Source organism: Chrysemys picta, chromosome 5, assembly GCF_011386835.1.
Source record: "Chrysemys picta bellii isolate R12L10 chromosome 5, ASM1138683v2, whole genome shotgun sequence".
NCBI classification, from domain to species: Eukaryota; Metazoa; Chordata; order Testudines; family Emydidae; genus Chrysemys; species Chrysemys picta.
In genome coordinates, this window is record NC_088795.1 from 57,596,134 (window position 1) to 57,609,476 (window position 13,343).

General features: G+C 42.8%; 2 protein-coding genes across 7 annotated transcripts in view; one reads left to right on the plus strand and one right to left on the minus strand.

Moving 5' to 3' along the window:
• EDNRA (endothelin receptor type A) overlaps positions 1-5,064 on the plus strand; it is a 41,114-nt gene extending 36,050 nt beyond the window's left edge. For both annotated transcript variants that reach the window (XM_065596444.1, XM_065596445.1), the window contains exons 6-8: positions 1,705-1,838; positions 2,290-2,398; positions 4,685-5,064. In XM_065596444.1, the coding sequence (XP_065452516.1) occupies positions 1,705-1,838; positions 2,290-2,398; positions 4,685-4,825 (384 nt within the window). In that variant the 3' untranslated portion in view covers positions 4,826-5,064. The remainder of the gene's footprint in view (positions 1-1,704; positions 1,839-2,289; positions 2,399-4,684) is intronic.
• The window catches only part of LOC122173709 (uncharacterized), a 135,562-nt gene that overhangs the window by 80,655 nt on the left and 41,564 nt on the right, over positions 1-13,343 (minus strand). The window lies entirely within an intron of this gene.

Consider the following 13,343-nt stretch of genomic DNA (forward strand, 5'->3'; position numbering starts at 1 on the left):
ATGTTCAAGAGCCTAAACAGTGTTTATTTCCTTTCCTAAGAAAGTGTGAGAGTCTTGCTCACCCACTCTTTAACCTTAAATCTCTACTGGCTAAATTCCTTGGAATGCTGCTACAAAGATTTGGCAAAAATTGGCAAAATGATCTCTAGTTCTTTTCAAGAAATGTAAAGTATTCAGCTGTAGCTAATGTGGAAAGGACCAGCAGAGCTTTATGTTTTCTGAATTTTTACCCCTAAACATAAAGCTCTGCTGGTCCTTTCCACTTTAGCTACAGCTGAATACTTTACATATCTTGAAAAGAGCTAGAGATCATGCATCCTAGTTATAAACACTTTGGCCTTGTCTAAACTAGACTTTTTGAAGAAATCACCCTTTGTTGTACTGGTGGCAGAAACAGTAAGAGCACTAGTGTAGACAGGGTTCAGGCCGCCATCAGCATTTTTGCCACTCTCTCATCTACACCTACTCTGAACAGTTTTAGATAGTGCTAAAAACATCAATGTCTTGTTTACATTGATGCTCCCATCATTGCAACCATGAATGGCAAAAAGAAGTCTAGTGTAAACACTGATTACGGTGCAAAGTCACTCACAGTAATATCAGACCGTACTTTGCTTGGTTTGCAGCTCTTTTCTATATTACCTTCTGGACTGTGGTTTTAAAACCTTTAGCCAAGTCCCTGCAATTAAGGTCTGAAAGGAGGCTACAATTACTACCTCACCCCCTCAAATCCTAACCCTCTGTCTACAGCTGTGAATGACCCTTTAAAGGCTGTACCTGTGCAGTCTCACTGCACAAGGGTGAGTCCTAGGGTTTTTACCCCAGTCATAATACAAAGTGAGCTCTATGAGAGTGTTCTCCACAGCTGTGCTTGAAAGGGAATAGAGCCAGAGTCAGGTGGGCCAAAGGAGAGACTAAATCCTCCACCATGCAGATGCTCCAGTCCTTACCCACATGGGGCAGGTGGCTTTAGGACCCCAGAGTCCACTCCAGCCATTAGAAATAGAAGTGTGTGGGGAGGACTCCTCCCACTACTTTCCCCTTGCTGTGATCTCCAAAGCCCAGTCAAGGTGGATTTGTGCCTCAGTTTATAAAAAAGTGTCTTTTTAATTGTCATTTTTGCTCTCTCACTTTCTCCCCTTCCTCACACAGCCTCCTCCACATTAATGCTTAATTGTGCTCCTGGCTGCAGCAGCCCCATTCTTAGCACAGAAGTCAAAGTTACATCAGATTTCATATTTTGATAACTGCTATTAAAAGAAAGAAGCAATAATAATATTAAGTCATATTAGGAGATTAACTGGAGTAATGTGGCTGAAAATTGTAACAACATTGGCTTACCCTCCATGTTATATTCCAGTGGCAGCTGCAGAGGCAACAACTATATTCTCAACACCCCCCCCCCACACACACACACACACACACACAATTCCTTTCACTAACCCACCCACACCTGTTGGACAGGACATGTGCATTGACAAGACTCAGGTGAAACCTTCTGTAAAGGCCTGAGCCTGTAGTCTGCTCATGAAAAGCTCCCCCTCAATTTAATAGTTGTTCCTGAATAAACATGAGTTTTGCATGAGCAATCTTAAGTGCATGCTTTTATCTAGACTGCCTATTTTTGTGCTGCTATCACTTCCCTGCCCTTATGTAGCAATGTGACTGACATGTATCAGTAATCTTTTTACTTGCTTCCTTCAGCGTCGAGAAGTTGCAAAGACAGTTTTCTGTCTGGTAGTGATTTTTGCCCTTTGCTGGTTTCCTCTCCATTTGAGCCGAATTTTGAAGAAAATGGTATACAATGAAAGGGACCCTAACAGATGTGAACTGCTCAGGTACTGTATCTTCTTACCTCAACCATTTAGAATGAAAAAATATAGGGTGATATGTTACCTAGAGTTTAATGTGATTGTTCATGCAGCTGTGAGAACTGTTAACTTAACCTGTCAGAGCCAGACACTAGAAGATTATAAGTGCTGACTCTTCCATTTTCTGATCCTTCCATTATATCCTTCAGTTTTAGGGTATTCCATTCCAATGAGGTTTCATGATAGAGCAGAATTTGGACCACTGCCATTATGTTCACCTTCTTCTCATTTTTCCAAACTGGACGGTCTGACTAGTTATTTCAGACAGGCCTTTGCGGACACATTGCCTATGCTAGAAGATCAGTATAGACCGTAGAGAATTGGCCTATACATCAGAGAAGAGTATCCATGTGCTATGCTTGTGCCCTTACAATGTGTAAAGAGTTGTAATTATTTTACTTTCTCTTTTGTTGTCTAGTTTCTTGTTGCCACTGGATTACATCAGCATTAACCTGGCAACCATGAACTCTTGTATAAACCCCATAGCTCTCTATTTTGTGAGCAAGAAGTTTAAAAACTGTTTCCAGGTAAGACTTCTAGCATGAGACATTTTTATGTAGCTGTCCCGCAGACATGCTCCATTAAAGTACTTAATGATGATATAGGTATTTATAAAGTTTAAGGAAGAGCATGTAAAGATATGAAGTTATCTAATTTATTCGCTAGAAGGTCACATAGCACACATACCAGACTGAGAGCTGAAACTATCCAGGCAGTGTAGATACTAAACCAGTATAATAGAATTTTGACAAACTCCACCAAGTCAAACATTCAGTGATCTATGCATGTACATCTTAGATACTATCTACCCACTTAATGCGCATACATGGAGTGGAATTCATTTGATCATATTTCTCCCAATATTAGCATCTACTCAGAATGATGAATATGTTTGGCAGAAATCCTAATCTGCCTGTGATCAGGAAATCACACTTTGGCTCAAATTTTCAACTTTGGAAGCCCAAAGTTAGGAAACTAAATCCAAACTCTGGAAGTTAAATAAAGTGGAATGGCTTTCAGAATTGTTGGACAGCTGTATAGTCCATTTTTCACATGAACTCAAAATGGACACCTGAAAATTTAGGGCTAAAGTAACCTCCTTTACTTATCACACTGTACCTCCAGATTGCTGTTGTTGGTGCTTCCTAAAGTATCCATTCACAACAAAAGTAGTAAAGTGAGAGAGAAGATGAGAGTGAAGAGCAGAGTGGAAAGAAGTAGAATGGGGGGGGAGGGGACTGTGAAACCAGCTGACCCTTCAAAATATAGTTTCCTTAGCTGTTAGGATTATATGCAAAGGAAAGAAAGCAAACCCGCCAATGTGTGACACAAGCCAATGAATCACGTGACAAATGGTTACACTGTGGAACACCTGTGTTTTGTTCAGCATTGCATGCACTAATTTAGAGGGTTTTTTAGGATATTTCCAGGGCCAGCTCTAGGCACCAGCATTCCAAGCATGTGCTTGGGGCGGCACTCTTCAAGGGGGCGACATTCCGGCCCTTTGGGTGGCACTTTTCAAGGGGCGGCACTCCAGCTTTTTTTTTTTTTTTTGCTTGGGGCGGCAAAATACCTGGAGCTGGCCCTGGATATTTCCACACTTTATAAATGAAATAAAACCAGGTTTGCAAGCAGTTACAAATTGCAGGGGGCTGAGGGGGCAATCCCTGCCCAGGATGCTTGGGGACTGGTGGGTTTGTGGAAAGGATCTTTGTCTGGACCTCCCATTGGATACCTGGAGAACTGGGGCTGGAAATAGAGTTGGACCTTCCCAGGCTGCCTCCAATATAATTAATTCAGTCCCTCTGCCTGCTCCAGTACAATTAGTTCAGGCCATCCCCCACCCTGTCATACAATTAATTTATGCCTCTCATCCCCTCATTATAACCCACCCCCACATCTCCCATACCAAAAACAATACATTCAGGCCACCCTCCCATATTACAATTAAGTTATCCCCCTACCTGAGTATCAATACCGTTATTTTACATCCCAACCCACAGATACACAATACAGTTAACTTAAGTCTAGCTCTGCCTATCTGCAAAGCTCTTTTGCTGCTGTGTCCCAGAGAGGTCACTAGTCCTGCTATTGCTGCTGGAATACCAGTCCTCATTCCCCTTCCCTCTCCGGAGCAGAGTCACGAATCCCACCTGCCTAGGATCAGACTTTGTTTTCCATGAGAGGGAAGAGAAAGCCTGAGGGAACAGGTTGTGCTGCTGCACTTTTCAAAAGAGGTAATGGAGCCTCCCAGCCTGTGCAGAATCCAGCATCATAGGCTTGAGTCACCATCCTCACCACTCTCCTGGCTAAAAAAAGAAAAAAAGTCTGCTCCTGCTCTTACTCTCTCTGCTTCTTAGAGGGTGGAAGGGATGAAGAAGGAGGGAAAGAAAGGATGAGAATCTAAAGAGGATGAGGATCTCTTTTTTTCCTCACCCCCGCCTGTCTGCTACTACTAGACCTTGTCTTGGAACACTGCCTTAGTTTGTAGAACAGGAAGGGATCATCTGCTGTAGAGTGGAATGCATTACACTTGAGGAGTGTGGTGGGATCTCAACTTGCACACCTTACTCAGGCAAAATTCCCATTCAGTGAAGTGAAAATTTTGCCTAAATAAGGAGTGTAAGGTCAGGCCTTAATTTTGTGTCATAGAGATGGGCAATTACAGAATCACCTGGATTTTTAAGGCCAAACTCTGCCTATGTGCAGCTCCCACTTCTTCACTTGGAATCCCATGCACACGTTTGAAGACAGGATATAGTTCTATAGAGAGTTTCTAGATTTATGTTATTTGGAATCTTTTTTCTTTCCAGTCATGTCTCTGCTGTTGCTGCTACCGATCCAAAAGTCTAGTGACTTCAGTGCCAATGAATGGAACAAGCATTCAGTGGAAAAACCATGAACTAAATAACCACAATACAGATCGAAGCAGCCATAAGGACAGCATAAACTGAGACTGAAGGACACTGAGACCACTTCAGAATCCAGGAGGAAAAAATGTCACATGAAAGCTGTTTAAGAGGGAATCCACTGAGTGTTCCACAAAATATAATCCATTCAGAAGTTCTTTGCCCTTCTACCTAATTTCAGAGGTGATTTAATGGATTGACTATAAATTTAAAGATCTGCAAATTGGGATCCTCTTGACAATGTTGCTGTCTCTGAAAATTACATTCACCTTCTTAATGAAAAATGAAAGACTCAGTCAGCACTGTGCAGGATGTTTGCAATGTTTGACCCAAGCAGGAAGTGTCCAGTGTGTACCTGGTACCCAGCAATCTTTTTACTTGATAGTCAATTAGAATTAGTCACCATGGGATTTTCAGAGGATGTTGAATGTGGAATCTGTGAGGATATAGTTTATCTCTGTCTTTCTGCCACTTTTTAAAGGAAACATTTAACTGAGTTAGGGTTACCATTCGTCCGGATTCCCCTGGACAAGTCCGGCTTTTTTGAGTTAAAAATAGCGTCAATGTCCGGACTTCCCCCCCATGCAGAGCGTGCGCGGCTTACAGGGCAGCCTGCCGGATCGTGCCACTCGCACGGGCTCCGGCAGCCAGAGCCCTTCCTTCACTTCCCCTTCCTCTCCCCTGAAACTTGAGACCAGTCCCCTCCTCTCTCTCCCTCCCCCTCCCTCCCTGCATTTGCAGATCGCCAGCCGGCCGTTCGCCTCGGCCTCCGGCAGTCTGGAGCTCTGACCCTGCTCCCCTCCCCCGCTTCCGAGCGCGCTGCTCTGCAGCACAGTAAGGGGGCCGGGGGTCAGAGAAGCGGCAGGGAGGTTCTGGGGGGGCGGGTAGTCAAGAGACAGGGAGCAGGGGGGAGGGTTGGATGGGTCAGGAGTTTGGGGGGGCTGTCTGGGGGTTGGGGGTGTAAGGTTTTGGGCAGTCAGGGTACAGGTGGGGGGGGGGTTTCAGGAGGGGGCAGTTAGGGGACAAGGCACAGGGAGGCTTAGGTAGGGGGTGGGGTTTTGGAGGGCAGTTAGGAGCAGGGGTCCCAGGAGGGGGCAGTCAGGGGACAAGGAGCAGGGGGGGTCGGGAGTTCGGGGGGGTTTTCTGGGGGGTGTGGATAAGGTTTTGGGCAGTCAGGGTACAGGTAGGAGGTAGGGTCCTGGGGGGCAGTTAGGGAGAGGGGTCTTAGGAAGGGGCAGTTAGGGGATAAGGAACAGGGAGGCTTGGGTAGGGGGTGGGGTTCTGGAGGGCAGTTAGGAGCAGGGGTCCCAGGAGGGGGCAGTCAGGGGACAGGGAGCAGAGGGGTTTAGATGGGTCAGGAGTTCTGGGGGGGGGCTGTAAGAGGGTGGGGGTGTGGATAAGGGTTGGGGCAGTCAGGGGACAGGTAGGGGGTAGGGTCCTAGGGGGCCAGTTAGGATGTGGGGAAGGTCTCAGGAGGGGGCAGTCAGAGGACAAGAGGCAGGGAGGCTTAGGGAGGGGGTGGAGTCCTGGGGGGCAGTTAGGGGCAGGGGTCCCAAGAGGGGGCAGTCAGGGGACAAGGAGTGGGGGGGAGGGTTGGGGGTTCTGAGGGGGCAGGAAGTGGGAGGGAGTGGAAGGGGCAGGGGCGGGGCTAGGACAGGACAGGGGCGGGGCTAGGGCGGGGCTCCTATGTTGAAATATGGTAACCCTAACTGAGTGGTGAATATATTCTGTATAGAGGTATGTTTAGCATGAATTTTAAAAGCTTTTATTTGGAAATGTGTCAGTCCACACCAGTATTTTATTTACTTAATTTTGCAAAATGAGACAATACATTAGCTGGGAAGTTAGCATTTCACAATTCAAAGATAGGAATAGACCATCTAAAAATAGCACCAACATTAGGCACTTACAGCACAGACTGATACCAAAAGTAGGGTATTATAATGTGCTATTTATTCTAACTCTCTTTACAAAATAAACATATATTTTTCTATATCAGCAAAAGAGCAATCATTTGTAAAAGAGAATCTTGAAGCACATTTATAATTAGCCAGTCATGTTTAGCTCTTAGGTCTGTTATTCTACAGAGGCTGTATGTGTTTTGGATTTAAGTTGAAGTGGAGTGCAGCAATATCAATGTAACACAGTAACGTGTTACTAAAAGTGTCCAAAACTGTTCTCAGAAGATGGTCACTAAATTACAGCAATGCACAATACTGCTTACAAATTGTGGACCTGAAGTTACAGTCCACGTGAAGGCAAAACTCCTATTGGAATCCATAGGAGTCGTGCATGCATATTGTCTGAAGGTAGATGTGTGTGTGTGTGTGTGAGAGAGAGAGATGCTTACAAAGTTCAAACATTTAAAATTAGTTTGATGTTTGTTTTATTGGGGTTATTAACCATATAAATGCAACTGACAATATAATGTATAGATGCTATTGCTCACATACATGTAAACGTGTGACATAACTTTCTCTTTGTTATTGTCAACTTTTTGGTTACATGGCATGAAAATCATTGTCTGGCTGTTACATTTGCTGATTACGTAGCATTTTACTAAATAGTGGAATGAAATATAGCACTATCCTATACAATATTCCTGCTGCAGAAATCTGCCATAAGATTTATAGTATCTGTTTTGCCAGGTTTAAAGGTAATAGCAACAGCTACACAATGTAGTTCTTAACATTCAGTTGTGTTTCAAATGGAAGACATGAGCCTGCACATTATTTACAAAGTCAAAATATTAAGTGACTACAGTGACTTCCACTGCACAATTTCTCAAATGTTTACATGCACAGTGTATACTAAAAAATTGCTCCATAAATTACTTTATGTATTTTGTGTGCTTTTGTCTTTATGGCATATATACATGTGTGTATATATACACACATATGAATGTGTGCTAATATATTAAAAACTTAAATATAATCTGACAATGCTCTGTAATGGTCCCAAGAGCATGCTATTGAATGAGACCTGGCTGAATTTCTTTCAAAACATCCTATCACCCAAACTGTATAAATAATTGGAGGGAACAAATAATGATAATTCTCTGAGAGTTTTGGCATAGTGGAGTTTCTCTGTACTCTGACATCACCAATGCCACAGTGACAGAATGCATTATGATGTGACACAGTTCAACATGAATTGATGTCTCTAGTAAATTCTGTTCTCTTGACCTATACTCCCTCATTTAGGGTGTCTATCCTGCCGTGAGAGATCTAGTTACCCCTGGTGTAGACCAGATCCATGCTAGCTCCAATTTAGCTAGTGTGGCCAACAATTGCAGTGAAAGTATAGCAGAGTGGGCTCTACGAGCTTGTCCATCTCACACTGTTTTCATTTTTATTGTAACTTTGTAACAGTATTATTTGGTTCTCATAGCATTGTGGGATACAGTTTGCATGAAGACATGATACAAAATCAAACTCTATAGAATTATATACAAGCAAAGATTTCTGCTCGAATATTCTGAAATTTCCTCAAGGCACGACAAACATTTCCATTCAGACTGCATACTAACATTGCCCTAATTCCTTCAAGGGAAGCTGCCATTCAAAACTTGGATCAGCAATTATCCCTAATTTACACTCCTCAGCCTGCCAAAGACTCAACAAGGGCAATTATCTTCAAAATGTGAGTGGATGAAGCAGCATAAAAGGTTTATAAAAACAGAAACCACCACAACTACCACCCCAAACTGTATAGAAAAAACATCATGGAATGTTTATAATGCTGATATAAAATAAACACAGTACAGTGTGGGCAAAGGGAAAGAAAAACGGATCTAAAATGTAGGTTACTTGCACTTTCTCTAAAGGAAGATGAAATAAAATGACCTCCGAGACTCCATCTACGGTCAGCAAGACTCTATACAGTGATTGCTGCCAAAATCAGTTGCTTCTTGATTTACACTTCTGCAGTCTCATAGGTTACAGTAGCTACTGTTACTCTCGGGTTGTTGTTCTGTCTAAAAATACTGTTTCTAAATTCCAAATTCCTCTGGGTCTTTACATACATTAAACTGTAGCTCTGTATTTTTCCAGTTCTGTCCATCTTTTACGTGCAACCAATGAAGTAAGGTAAAGATCTTGATGCTCGGGTTTTGTTTACCTGTAAGATTTGGTCATGGCTAGACACCACAAAACTCAAGTAGTCCCAGTGTGACTTGATCAGATTTTCAGCATAGTATACTGTGAACCTTCTCACAAGCTGTCTATATAGTAGTTGCCACTTTCCACTTTTAGACACTAAAGGTTAATACCTCCAGCTTTCCTTCCCTCTTTCAGAAAGGCTTCTCCTTGCTGCTTGCAAAGCACACTGTCTAAGAGCCCCCTGCACGTACAAACACACAGCTCTATGCCAGCACTGATACGAAATCATTGAGCTTGAAAAGCACTGTGCATAATGACATGTAAAAGGATACACCAAGCATTACACTTTGCTTCTAGAATTCCTATACTCTGTGCTGCCTCACCATATGTCTTTCAGAAGTGAAGTCAGAAGTGTCAACAGGAGGATAGAGTTGGCCTGGGAGCAAATTGCTCCTGTTTGAAAAGGCTGCATATTGTAGCACTGTGGGAAATGCTGATTTAAAAGTAAAGCAAACTGCATACCCAGTGTCAGAACAGTGCCACTTTAGATTCATGGAAGTAACCTGAAAAATTTGTTTCTGCACTTTATTCATTTCAGCAATATGTACTGCAAGCCATTGCATGGTATTTGATTATGTTGTACTGCCTGTGCGTCAACAGAATGTATATCACATCCCTCCTGCAATTGTTATCAAGAGCTGAAAATGTAACTCTCCTTGTCCCTTATATTCAAACAAAAGTATTGCATTACATGTATTCCTGCTAATACACAATTCAGCAAAACAGGTAAGAGTCTCTCTCTCTGTCTCAAATATTTTCTGCTCTTTAGTAATCTAAAAGTATTGTATAAATAGAATTGGCCTATGGTAATTCAATACACCTTGACATAAAATCAGGAAGCAAAGCTGAAACCATGAAAGGGAAAAGCAGAGGGTGAGTTACTATTAGACTTAAGGCCAAATGTGTGCTTCATTGGAGTCCAGCTAACACCCAAAAAGAAATTAATATTTATAAGATAAAAATGCATCTTTTAAAAATCCAAATGTTGGACTCCTGGAAGCGAATAGTTATGGAATCAGCCTGTTCCTCAATGACACATAATCCTTCAGCACTTACTAATATCCCATCTAACTTATATGGCTCATCCAACCTTAACATTGTTTCCTAAAATGTGGAAAAATATACACAAAAGTCAAAATAAATTTCTAGGAGATTATAAAATGTATTAGCTATTCAAGGGATCAATTTCTTGTATATTAAAATACTAATATCTACACCTCTACCTCGATATAACGCTGTCCTCGGGAGCCAAAAAATCTTACTGCGTTATAGGTGAAACCGCGTTATATCGAACTTGCTTTGATCCACCGGAGTGCGCAGCCCCGCCACCCCGGAACACTGCTTTACCGCATTATATCCGAATTCGTGTTATATCGGGTCGCGTTATATTGGGTAGAGGTGTACTATGTTAGAAGGAAGCTACCTATGTTAGCTGCTACCCATTATAGTTAAAAATAGACATTTGAAAGGTCTCTACTGGAGCCGTGTGAGTAACTGATTTTTCAGTTTGGTAGCCAAACCAGGAAAAAAAATTGCTTTGAGTCAAACAAAACCTTTTGTTTATCTCCAAATGATACATTTCATTTTGTTCTCAGGTTTTTCACTTTTTTAAAAATAAAACTGCACTAAAATTCAAAACAAAAAGTTATTTCCAATCAACAAAGAGAAACATTTAATTTTTGTTTCAACATTTTCAAACTTTTCATTTTTCTGGAATTTTTGTTGTTTTTTCCCCCCCTGCATTTTTTGGCATAATGTGGGGATGGGGAGTTGCACAAAAAATGTTGCCCAGCTCTAGTCTGCATATGCTTATATAACCCTATACCACTACACAATCGACATACTTCATAACTCCAAAGCAGCTCAATTATCCAATTCTATTAATAAAGCATTATTCTTCTCAGTGAACACATGACATTCAGGAACCCTTGCACTCTATTACTTTTGAAATCTTATACAATCATATTTATTCATTGTTTAAAAGATTTCAAAAGGAACAAGAGTCACTGGTTATGGCTCACATGCACAAGACTCTCCTGCTCTCTCATTACTCATTTCCAGGCCACTGACACCTCATATCTCATTTCCCAGATCCACCATTCCACCTTCTTATTTCAGGGTCTCTCTGACTCTTTTCTCACCACTCTACTCCCAAGCCCACCATACCTAGTGATTTCAGGTCACATAGGCTACCCACCTACTCCAGGTCACCCCAGGGTGCTGAAGGAATTAGCTGAAGAAATCTTGGCGCCACTGGCAATAATATTTGCAAACGCATGGATGACAGAAGAGGTTCTGGAAGACTGGAGAAGGACTAACATAGTGCCCCATCTTTAAAAAGGGGGGAAAGGAGGAGCCGGGGAACTACAGATCAATCAGCCTGACCTCGATACCTGGGAAGCTACTAGAGCAATATATAAAACATTCAATTTGCGAAAACCTGGAGGTTGAAGGTGTGATCACTACCAGCCAGCATGGATTTACTAGAACAAATCATGCCAAACCAGCTTGATTCCCTTCTTTCACAGGGTAACTGGCTTGGAGGATAGGAGGAATGTGGTGGACATAATATAGCTGGACTTTAGCAAGGCTTTTGACACGGTCCCACATGACATTCTGATAAGTAAGTTGGAGAAATGCGGGCTCAATGGAATTACCATTAAGTGGATACATAATTGGTTAAACAACCGCAAACAAAGAGTAACTATGAATGGAATGATGTCAGATTGCAAGGAGGTCTCAAGTGGGGTTCCACAGGGATCTGTTCTTGGTCAGGTGTTGTTTAACATCTTTCTTAATTACCTGGATGTAGGAATGGGGAGCAGACTGATCACATTTGCAGCTAACACAAATTTGGGAGGTGGAGGAGTGCTGCCAAAACGTTGGAGGATCGAGCTAAAATTCAGAGGATCTTGATACACTGGAGAACTGGGCTATAGACAATAAAATTAAATTCAGCAAAGACAAATGTAAGGTGTTACACTTAGGGAAGAAAAACCAAATGCACAAATGCAGGATGGGGGATAACTGGCTTGGAGCAGCACTGCTGAGAAGGATCTGGGAATTGTGGTGAATGACAATTTCAACATGAGTCAACAATGCGATTCTATTGCAAAAATAGCAAATGCAATTTTAGGTTGCATTAACAGAGGCATAGCATGTAAGTCTCAGGAAGTGATAGTATCACTCTACTCAGCGCTGATTAGGCCTCAGCTGGAGTACTGTGATCAATTTTGGTCACCAATGTATAGCAAGGATGTAGCTAAACTGGAAAGGATCCAGAGGTGAGTGACAAAGATGTTCAAAGGGATGGAACGCAAGCCATATGAGCAAAGGCTGAAGGAGCTGAGTATGTATAGTCTGGAAAAGAGGAGATTAAAGGGGGACATGATAGAGATCTTCAAATACTTGAAAGCTGTCATAAAAAGATGGAGAAAAGTTGTTCTCTCTTGCCACAGAGACCAACACAAGAGGCAATGGGTTCAAACTACAGCATAGCAGATTTAGATTAAATCTCAGGAAAAACTTCCTAACTGTAAGAACAGTAGGACAATGGAACAGATGGCCTAGGGAGGTTGTGGAAGCTTCTTCACTGAAGGTTTTCAAAAGAAGGCTGGATAGCCATCTGATGGCTTAGACATAACAAATCCTGTATCTTGGCAGGGGGTTAGACTAGATGACCCTTCTAACCCTATGGTTCTATGAGTCTATGATTCTAGGGCCTATTAGCCCCATTCTAGGCAGAGGTCTCTGTACAATCTCCAGAGAGCAGCAGTTGAACAGGCTGAGACTCCTCTCCTGAACTGCAAAGCAAGGAGGCAACAGCTGCAGCTATGGTCATGGGGCAAGAGAAGGGACCACCCATGTGAACAATGTCAACAGCAGCTACAGCAAGCAGGGTCACTGACAAACCTTACCTAAATCATAGAATTCATCCTCCAATGCTGCTGTTTCAGCAGGATACAAACAGGCTTTGCGAACAGGGGCTGCTAACAGGGAGTTTCACAAGGGAGTTTAGAAGGGGAGTGGGAAGGGGGCAAGGCCCCCTTGCTGTTAGTTTTGGTTTAAAACCTATAAACTAAACTACAGTCAAAACGTCTTGCTTCATTAACTAGGAGACAATGCAGGCAGAAGCCCAGCAGTAGAGTGGGGGCTAACCAGTTTATTGTGCTGAGTGCGGCATGTATGATTACCTGCCCTGTGGGCAGGTGGCGTCTGTGTGTAAGCAGTGCAAGGAGCTCCTGGCCCTCAGAGACCGCGTGCAGGCTTTGGAGGCCAGGGTGGCAGAACTGGAGGAGCTAAGGGAGGCAGAGAGGTATGTTGATGAGGCTTTCCAGGACACTGTAGCATTGACCCACCTCCGGTCAGACAGCCCCTGCGCTGTTGAGGAGGATGAAAGGCCC